This window comes from Nannobrachium achirus (genome assembly GCF_963921795.1).
Source record: "Nannobrachium achirus genome assembly, chromosome: 16".
NCBI lineage: Eukaryota > Metazoa > Chordata > Actinopteri > Myctophiformes > Myctophidae > Nannobrachium > Nannobrachium achirus.
This window is the reverse complement of record NC_137823.1, coordinates 62,434,883-62,446,185: the sequence shown is the minus strand read 5'-3', so window position 1 is coordinate 62,446,185 and position 11,303 is coordinate 62,434,883. Positions and strand designations below refer to the sequence as shown.

Here is an 11,303-nt window from a genome sequence, read left to right as displayed (position 1 = left end):
TCTCTCTCTCTCTCTCTCTCTCTCTCTCTCTCTCTCTCTCTCTCTCTGCAGCTGCCGGTGACCACAGCGGACCAGGAGACGTGAGGGGGCAGAGAAGAGTGCAAGGAACGGAATGCCAGGCAGAGAGGAAGCAGGGCCAGGCTGACGAGAGACAAGGGACTAACAAGGGAAGTAGGGGAGATAATTGGAGGGAGAGAAAACAACAGAGAGAGAGAGAGAGAGAGAGAGAGGCCGTTATGGCTGAGGCCACGCAGCAGAAGGAGCAGTCGGAGCAGAGGGAGGAGGAGGAGGAAGGGCAGAGTGTGCCAGGGGCCCCTGAGGCCCCCGAGGGCCCAGCGGAGCCCGAGGAGGCCAAGGAGAGAGCACAGACCACCCCGACCAGGACCTTGCTCTCCATGAGGTCCATGGGGTCCATGGGCAGCATGGACCCAGACGATGACTCCCCGAACATGATAGTCTACAGAAAGGTAGGCGGAACCGTCTGGTATCCATGGCCATAATTGGACGTTAACCAGAGCGCCCCGCACGAGAACTCACCCTGTACTCACTGGTTCAATCTCCTTAACACCAGTATGTGTGTTGTCTGCCATGGTTTCTCAACATTTTTTCTTCCAGGGCACACTTTTCATATCCAAAAGATCCCAGGCCACACCTAGATATACGGTGTGTGTGGTTATTTTCAAAATGTTGCCTCTATATTATTTTATAATTTGGCCAATGCTTTACCAGTTTTTACATAGTTTGTTGATTACTTTTGATGCAGTAATGGTCTTTTTTCTTTTCTTTCTTGAGGTATTAAAATGGTTTTAAAAGTCCTTAAATTTTGACTTTACTGTCAAATTTCAAAGGGCACACCAAAGGTCTGCAGCACAGCGGTTGAGAAACAGTGACTTAAAGGGCCTACACCATGCTTTTAAAACTATATTTTTTGTATAAATATATGCTCAAAATTGAGTCTTAGACAGGTTTTAACCCTCAACAAACACTCTGACCATTCTTTTTGTTTGTTATAGCTCTACTATAATGAGGCTCTCCAGCTGCAATACCAAAACGGCCTCTGTTTGCTCAGGGGCGCATCTAGTGGGGTTTTTCCACCCCTCCCCCCTCCCCTCCTCTTCACTCCTCCCCGGACCCCACGTTGACAACAAATAATGTTAATATTGGGCCAATACAAAAATAGGATAATGTTGCAGCTCTGATTATAGCCTACTGTAGGCCTATGTTGTATGTTATAGGCCTACTGTCAAATGACACAGGGCGACTGTTGCTAGACCAGACATTACAGAAAGTTAATCTACATTAGACAATCAACCCCACCTGCATTGTATTTAATAAATACAATGCAGGTGGGGTTGATTGTCTAATGTAGATTTTTTTTTTTTACTTTTTTTTCTGAAAAAAAAAGTAAAAAAAAAAAAAAAAAATGTTTTGAAAAAAAATGTTTGTGAAAAAAAAGAAAAGTTTTTTTGAAAAAAATTTTTTTTTGAAAAAAAATAAATGTTTTGACTCTGAAAAAAAAACGGGAATCCGTGTGACGTCACACAGATCAACTCTCAGAACAGCACTGTTCTGAGAACCCGTGGAAAGCTTTTCATCTCTGTCTTCCCAAAACCAGAGAAAGAGACAATGGTCAGAAATAGGACTTTGTGAGGATAGAAGGTGCCAGTGGGACCCCAAAAAAAGGTTTTAAAATAGAAAAAGTGAAAATGCATGGTGTAGGTCCTTTAAGGGCTGTCCATACTGTCTCCAACCACCAAACTATAATTAGAGTTTCGGAAAGCTGCACGTCGGAAAGTCTGAACTCTCCGACAAAAAGTACCATACTTTACTAACCTACAGTAAGGGAAATCATTCTAGTTATGTTCTCAACTATGTAAGGTAAGTGAAGGTTATGCTAGAATTGCCTCACTCACTCAACAACAAGGATCGTATAGAAACTAGAAAGCTTGGAAAATGCTTAATTTTAAATGTTGCATTGTTGCATTCAAGGTTTGAAATGTGCTTTTATTCCTGGATTTGCATCATTGGTGGAGACAACATGTTTGTTTGCTTGGCATTTGATTGTTTTATGTTTTCGCTTGCTTAACAGAGACAGTGCGCGTTAACCATCATTTCAGTTTTCACATCAGTGTAAATGGACCATGACATGGCTAATGAGATCATTTTCGTATGTAGTCCGTGATCATAAACAGCTGCGTGGTGGCTGGTGGTCTATCCTGGCCTAGTGTGTAACCTTGAACAAAATATTGGGACTCTTAACTCTCCTACTGCCAGATTATTTATTTATTTATTGGGTCTGGTGCCATCAAAAAGCGGCTTACCTTTGCGACGTTATAGTAGATAGACAGACATTTATTTTTTTTATTTTTTTTATTTTTTTTTATTGTGCAATAGTGCACTTTGGTCTGCCAGGCAGCAGAGGGCGGCGTCATGCGAGAATGAATGTGAATTTGCCTGTTATGTGTTGAAGAAGAAGAAGACCAATCACTGGCCACAGAGCCTTACAGCCAGAGGAAATCAACAAGGAAGTGAATTGTTCTCCGTTGATCTAACGCATAATGGATTTTTTACACCATCACCGCGGAAAATGTGTTTACAGTACACGGGCGCGCGACCCCTCATCAGCTTACAGTCATCAGACGAACGAACCGAACGAGCGCCGTATTGGCATCGAGGTTCTGTAAAAAATGGGGCGAACGTTAACGTTCAAAGCGTGGGGAGAGTTAAAGAGTAATTTGCCTTCTCATTCTGTTGTTTTGCATAAGATGAGATTGAGAATAGATTTGGACAAGGCACTGAACGGAATGCATTAACATTTAATGGGAAAAAAACGTTATCTCTAAAGGCTGCACTGGAACCACTGGAAAACACTGTCATCTCTAAAGGCTGCACTGGAACCACTGGAAAACACTGTCATCTCTAAAGGCTGCACTGGAACCACTGGAAAACACTGTCATCTCTAAAGGCTGCACTGGAACCACTGGAAAACACTGTCATCTCTAAAGGCTGCACTGGAACCACTGGAAAACACTGTCATCTCTAAAGGCTGCACTGGAACCACTGGAAAACACTGTCATCTCTAAAGGCTGCACTGGAACCACTGGAAAACACTGTCATCTCTAAAGGCTGCACTGGAACCACTGGAAAACACTGTCATCTCTAAAGGCTGCACTGGAACCACTGGAAAACACTGTCATCTCTAAAGGCTGCACTGGAACCACTGGAAAACACTGTCATCTCTAAAGGCTGCACTGGAACCACTGGAAAACACTGTCATCTCTAAAGGCTGCACTGGAACCACTGGAAAACACTGTCATCTCTAAAGGCTGCACTGGTACCACTGGAAAACACTGTCATCTCTAAAGCTGCACTGGTACCACTGGAAAACACTGTCATCTCTAAAGGCTGCACTGGAACCACTGGAAAACACTGTCATCTCTAAAGGCTGCACTGGAACCACTGGAAAACACTGTCATCTCTAAAGGCTGCACTGGTACCACTGGAAAACACTGTCATCTCTAAAGCTGCACTGGTACCACTGGAAAACACTGTCATCTCTAAAGGCTGCACTGGAACCACTGGAAAACACTGTCATCTCTAAAGGCTGCACTGGAACCACTGGAAAACACTGTCATCTCTAAAGGCTGCACTGGAACCACTGGAAAACACTGTCATCTCTAAAGGCTGCACTGGAACCACTGGAAAACACTGTCATCTCTAAAGGCTGCACTGGTACCACTGGAAAACACTGTCATCTCTAAAGGCTGCACTGGAACCACTGGAAAACACTGTCATCTCTAAAGGCTGCACTGGAACCACTGGAAAACACTGTCATCTCTAAAGGCTGCACTGGAACCACTGGAAAACACTGTCATCTCTAAAGGCTGCACTGGAACCACTGGAAAACACTGTCATCTCTAAAGGCTGCACTGGAACCACTGGAAAACACTGTCATCTCTAAAGGCTGCACTGGAACCACTGGAAAACACTGTCATCTCTAAAGGCTGCACTGGAACCACTGGAAAACACTGTCATCTCTAAAGGCTGCACTGGAACCACTGGAAAACACTGTCATCTCTAAAGGCTGCACTGGAACCACTGGAAAACACTGTCATCTCTAAAGGCTGCACTGGAACCACTGGAAAACACTGTCATCTCTAAAGGCTGCACTGGAACCACTGGAAAACACTGTCATCTCTAAAGGCTGCACTGGAACCACTGGAAAACACTGTCATCTCTAAAGGCTGCACTGGAACCACTGGAAAACACTGTCATCTCTAAAGGCTGCACTGGAACCACTGGAAAACACTGTCATCTCTAAAGGCTGCACTGGAACCACTGGAAAACACTGTCATCTCTAAAGGCTGCACTGGAACCACTGGAAAACACTGTCATCTCTAAAGGCTGCACTGGAACCACTGGAAAACACTGTCATCTCTAAAGGCTGCACTGGAACCACTGGAAAACACTGTCATCTCTAAAGGCTGCACTGGAACCACTGGAAAACACTGTCATCTCTAAAGGCTGCACTGGAACCACTGGAAAACACTGTCATCTCTAAAGGCTGCACTGGTACCACTGGAAAACACTGTCATCTCTAAAGCTGCACTGGTACCACTGGAAAACACTGTCATCTCTAAAGGCTGCACTGGAACCACTGGAAAACACTGTCATCTCTAAAGGCTGCACTGGAACCACTGGAAAACACTGTCATCTCTAAAGGCTGCACTGGTACCACTGGAAAACACTGTCATCTCTAAAGCTGCACTGGTACCACTGGAAAACACTGTCATCTCTAAAGGCTGCACTGGAACCACTGGAAAACACTGTCATCTCTAAAGGCTGCACTGGAACCACTGGAAAACACTGTCATCTCTAAAGGCTGCACTGGAACCACTGGAAAACACTGTCATCTCTAAAGGCTGCACTGGAACCACTGGAAAACACTGTCATCTCTAAAGGCTGCACTGGAACCACTGGAAAACACTGTCATCTCTAAAGGCTGCACTGGAACCACTGGAAAACACTGTCATCTCTAAAGGCTGCACTGGAACCACTGGAAAACACTGTCATCTCTAAAGGCTGCACTGGAACCACTGGAAAACACTGTCATCTCTAAAGGCTGCACTGGAACCACTGGAAAACACTGTCATCTCTAAAGGCTGCACTGGAACCACTGGAAAACACTGTCATCTCTAAAGGCTGCACTGGAACCACTGGAAAACACTGTCATCTCTAAAGGCTGCACTGGAACCACTGGAAAACACTGTCATCTCTAAAGGCTGCACTGGAACCACTGGAAAACACTGTCATCTCTAAAGGCTGCACTGGAACCACTGGAAAACACTGTCATCTCTAAAGGCTGCACTGGAACCACTGGAAAACACTGTCATCTCTAAAGGCTGCACTGGAACCACTGGAAAACACTGTCATCTCTAAAGGCTGCACTGGAACCACTGGAAAACACTGTCATCTCTAAAGGCTGCACTGGAACCACTGGAAAACACTGTCATCTCTAAAGGCTGCACTGGAACCACTGGAAAACACTGTCATCTCTAAAGGCTGCACTGGAACCACTGGAAAACACTGTCATCTCTAAAGGCTGCACTGGAACCACTGGAAAACACTGTCATCTCTAAAGGCTGCACTGGAACCACTGGAAAACACTGTCATCTCTAAAGGCTGCACTGGAACCACTGGAAAACACTGTCATCTCTAAAGGCTGCACTGGTACCACTGGAAAACACTGTCATCTCTAAAGCTGCACTGGTACCACTGGAAAACACTGTCATCTCTAAAGGCTGCACTGGAACCACTGGAAAACACTGTCATCTCTAAAGGCTGCACTGGAACCACTGGAAAACACTGTCATCTCTAAAGGCTGCACTGGTACCACTGGAAAACACTGTCATCTCTAAAGCTGCACTGGTACCACTGGAAAACACTGTCATCTCTAAAGGCTGCACTGGAACCACTGGAAAACACTGTCATCTCTAAAGGCTGCACTGGAACCACTGGAAAACACTGTCATCTCTAAAGGCTGCACTGGAACCACTGGAAAACACTGTCATCTCTAAAGGCTGCACTGGAACCACTGGAAAACACTGTCATCTCTAAAGGCTGCACTGGTACCACTGGAAAACACTGTCATCTCTAAAGGCTGCACTGGAACCACTGGAAAACACTGTCATCTCTAAAGGCTGCACTGGAACCACTGGAAAACACTGTCATCTCTAAAGGCTGCACTGGAACCACTGGAAAACACTGTCATCTCTAAAGGCTGCACTGGAACCACTGGAAAACACTGTCATCTCTAAAGGCTGCACTGGAACCACTGGAAAACACTGTCATCTCTAAAGGCTGCACTGGAACCACTGGAAAACACTGTCATCTCTAAAGGCTGCACTGGAACCACTGGAAAACACTGTCATCTCTAAAGGCTGCACTGGAACCACTGGAAAACACTGTCATCTCTAAAGGCTGCACTGGAACCACTGGAAAACACTGTCATCTCTAAAGGCTGCACTGGAACCACTGGAAAACACTGTCATCTCTAAAGGCTGCACTGGAACCACTGGAAAACACTGTCATCTCTAAAGGCTGCACTGGAACCACTGGAAAACACTGTCATCTCTAAAGGCTGCACTGGAACCACTGGAAAACACTGTCATCTCTAAAGGCTGCACTGGAACCACTGGAAAACACTGTCATCTCTAAAGGCTGCACTGGAACCACTGGAAAACACTGTCATCTCTAAAGGCTGCACTGGAACCACTGGAAAACACTGTCATCTCTAAAGGCTGCACTGGAACCACTGGAAAACACTGTCATCTCTAAAGGCTGCACTGGAACCACTGGAAAACACTGTCATCTCTAAAGGCTGCACTGGAACCACTGGAAAACACTGTCATCTCTAAAGGCTGCACTGGTACCACTGGAAAACACTGTCATCTCTAAAGCTGCACTGGTACCACTGGAAAACACTGTCATCTCTAAAGGCTGCACTGGAACCACTGGAAAACACTGTCATCTCTAAAGGCTGCACTGGAACCACTGGAAAACACTGTCATCTCTAAAGGCTGCACTGGTACCACTGGAAAACACTGTCATCTCTAAAGCTGCACTGGTACCACTGGAAAACACTGTCATCTCTAAAGGCTGCACTGGAACCACTGGAAAACACTGTCATCTCTAAAGGCTGCACTGGAACCACTGGAAAACACTGTCATCTCTAAAGGCTGCACTGGAACCACTGGAAAACACTGTCATCTCTAAAGGCTGCACTGGAACCACTGGAAAACACTGTCATCTCTAAAGGCTGCACTGGTACCACTGGAAAACACTGTCATCTCTAAAGGCTGCACTGGAACCACTGGAAAACACTGTCATCTCTAAAGGCTGCACTGGAACCACTGGAAAACACTGTCATCTCTAAAGGCTGCACTGGAACCACTGGAAAACACTGTCATCTCTAAAGGCTGCACTGGAACCACTGGAAAACACTGTCATCTCTAAAGGCTGCACTGGAACCACTGGAAAACACTGTCATCTCTAAAGGCTGCACTGGAACCACTGGAAAACACTGTCATCTCTAAAGGCTGCACTGGAACCACTGGAAAACACTGTCATCTCTAAAGGCTGCACTGGAACCACTGGAAAACACTGTCATCTCTAAAGGCTGCACTGGAACCACTGGAAAACACTGTCATCTCTAAAGGCTGCACTGGAACCACTGGAAAACACTGTCATCTCTAAAGGCTGCACTGGAACCACTGGAAAACACTGTCATCTCTAAAGGCTGCACTGGAACCACTGGAAAACACTGTCATCTCTAAAGGCTGCACTGGAACCACTGGAAAACACTGTCATCTCTAAAGGCTGCACTGGAACCACTGGAAAACACTGTCATCTCTAAAGGCTGCACTGGAACCACTGGAAAACACTGTCATCTCTAAAGGCTGCACTGGAACCACTGGAAAACACTGTCATCTCTAAAGGCTGCACTGGAACCACTGGAAAACACTGTCATCTCTAAAGGCTGCACTGGAACCACTGGAAAACACTGTCATCTCTAAAGGCTGCACTGGAACCACTGGAAAACACTGTCATCTCTAAAGGCTGCACTGGAACCACTGGAAAACACTGTCATCTCTAAAGGCTGCACTGGAACCACTGGAAAACACTGTCATCTCTAAAGGCTGCACTGGTACCACTGGAAAACACTGTCATCTCTAAAGCTGCACTGGTACCACTGGAAAACACTGTCATCTCTAAAGGCTGCACTGGAACCACTGGAAAACACTGTCATCTCTAAAGGCTGCACTGGAACCACTGGAAAACACTGTCATCTCTAAAGGCTGCACTGGTACCACTGGAAAACACTGTCATCTCTAAAGCTGCACTGGTACCACTGGAAAACACTGTCATCTCTAAAGGCTGCACTGGAACCACTGGAAAACACTGTCATCTCTAAAGGCTGCACTGGAACCACTGGAAAACACTGTCATCTCTAAAGGCTGCACTGGAACCACTGGAAAACACTGTCATCTCTAAAGGCTGCACTGGAACCACTGGAAAACACTGTCATCTCTAAAGGCTGCACTGGAACCACTGGAAAACACTGTCATCTCTAAAGGCTGCACTGGAACCACTGGAAAACACTGTCATCTCTAAAGGCTGCACTGGAACCACTGGAAAACACTGTCATCTCTAAAGGCTGCACTGGAACCACTGGAAAACACTGTCATCTCTAAAGGCTGCACTGGAACCACTGGAAAACACTGTCATCTCTAAAGGCTGCACTGGAACCACTGGAAAACACTGTCATCTCTAAAGGCTGCACTGGAACCACTGGAAAACACTGTCATCTCTAAAGGCTGCACTGGAACCACTGGAAAACACTGTCATCTCTAAAGGCTGCACTGGAACCACTGGAAAACACTGTCATCTCTAAAGGCTGCACTGGAACCACTGGAAAACACTGTCATCTCTAAAGGCTGCACTGGAACCACTGGAAAACACTGTCATCTCTAAAGGCTGCACTGGAACCACTGGAAAACACTGTCATCTCTAAAGGCTGCACTGGAACCACTGGAAAACACTGTCATCTCTAAAGGCTGCACTGGAACCACTGGAAAACACTGTCATCTCTAAAGGCTGCACTGGAACCACTGGAAAACACTGTCATCTCTAAAGGCTGCACTGGAACCACTGGAAAACACTGTCATCTCTAAAGGCTGCACTGGAACCACTGGAAAACACTGTCATCTCTAAAGGCTGCACTGGAACCACTGGAAAACACTGTCATCTCTAAAGGCTGCACTGGAACCACTGGAAAACACTGTCATCTCTAAAGGCTGCACTGGAACCACTGGAAAACACTGTCATCTCTAAAGGCTGCACTGGAACCACTGGAAAACACTGTCATCTCTAAAGGCTGCACTGGAACCACTGGAAAACACTGTCATCTCTAAAGGCTGCACTGGAACCACTGGAAAACACTGTCATCTCTAAAGGCTGCACTGGAACCACTGGAAAACACTGTCATCTCTAAAGGCTGCACTGGAACCACTGGAAAACACTGTCATCTCTAAAGGCTGCACTGGAACCACTGGAAAACACTGTCATCTCTAAAGGCTGCACTGGAACCACTGGAAAACACTGTCATCTCTAAAGGCTGCACTGGAACCACTGGAAAACACTGTCATCTCTAAAGGCTGCACTGGAACCACTGGAAAACACTGTCATCTCTAAAGGCTGCACTGGAACCACTGGAAAACACTGTCATCTCTAAAGGCTGCACTGGAACCACTGGAAAACACTGTCATCTCTAAAGGCTGCACTGGAACCACTGGAAAACACTGTCATCTCTAAAGGCTGCACTGGAACCAAACAACTGTCATCTCTAAAGGCTGCACTGGAACCAAACAACTGTCATCTCTAAAGGCTGCACTGGAACCAAACAACTGTCATCTCTAAAGGCTGCACTGGAACCAAACAACTGTCATCTCTAAAGGCTGCACTGGAACCAAACAACTGTCATCTCTAAAGGCTGCACTGGAACCAAACAACTGTCATCTCTAAAGGCTGCACTGGAACCAAACAACTGTCATCTCTAAAGGCTGCACTGGAACCAAACAACTGTCATCTCTAAAGGCTGCACTGGAACCAAACAACTGTCATCTCTAAAGGCTGCACTGGAACCAAACAACTGTCATCTCTAAAGGCTGCACTGGAACCAAACAACTGTCATCTCTAAAGGCTGCACTGGAACCAAACAACTGTCATCTCTAAAGGCTGCACTGGAACCAAACAACTGTCATCTCTAAAGGCTGCACTGGAACCAAACAACTGTCATCTCTAAAGGCTGCACTGGAACCAAACAACTGTCATCTCTAAAGGCTGCACTGGAACCAAACAACTGTCATCTCTAAAGGCTGCACTGGTAGAAAACACTGTCATCTCTAAAGGCTGCACTGGTAGAAAACACTGTCATCTCTAAAGGCTGCACTGGTAGAAAACACTGTCATCTCTAAAGGCTGCACTGGTAGAAAACACTGTCATCTCTAAAGGCTGCACTGGTAGAAAACACTGTCATCTCTAAAGGCTGCACTGGTAGAAAACACTGTCATCTCTAAAGGCTGCACTGGTAGAAAACACTGTCATCTCTAAAGGCTGCACTGGTAGAAAACACTGTCATCTCTAAAGGCTGCACTGGTAGAAAACACTGTCATCTCTAAAGGCTGCACTGGTAGAAAACACTGTCATCTCTAAAGGCTGCACTGGTAGAAAACACTGTCATCTCTAAAGGCTGCACTGGTAGAAAACACTGTCATCTCTAAAGGCTGCACTGGTAGAAAACACTGTCATCTCTAAAGGCTGCACTGGTACCATGTTACTGGTACCAAACAACTGAAATGTTATGTTAGGGGTCAAAAACACTGTCATCTCTAAAGGCTGCACTGGTACCATGTTAGTACCAAACAACTGGAATGTTATGTTAGGGGTCAACATCATCATCCTCTAAAGGCTGCACTGGTACCAAACACAGTCATCTCTAAAGGCTGCACTGGTACCATGTTAGGGGTCAACATCATCATCCGTCCACCGTAGTCAGGAAATAAATAAAACCATTAAGACTCCCTAATTGGGAGATAAGCGACCTTCAGGTCGCATACACAAACTTTAGAAGGCAATGGTAGCAAATCGGGAGGGAATATGGGAAATGGGACAGATCCATGTTGATGACATGACTTTAGAGATACTGTGTACCGCTTTGCGTGATTTTAAGGCAAAATCTGTAG

The 11,303-nt window shown here is 45.8% G+C and overlaps 1 protein-coding gene across 1 annotated transcript in view; it reads left to right on the top strand.

Moving 5' to 3' along the window:
- Window positions 1-236: 236 nt before the first annotated feature.
- LOC308301195 (regulator of G-protein signaling 6-like) overlaps window positions 237-11,303 on the top strand; it is a gene marked incomplete at both ends in the record, with an annotated part of 195,504 nt that continues 184,437 nt past the window's right edge. The window contains one exon of the mRNA XM_080745090.1: window positions 237-467. Coding sequence (XP_080601216.1) covers window positions 237-467 — 231 coding nt within the window. The remainder of the gene's footprint in view (window positions 468-11,303) is intronic.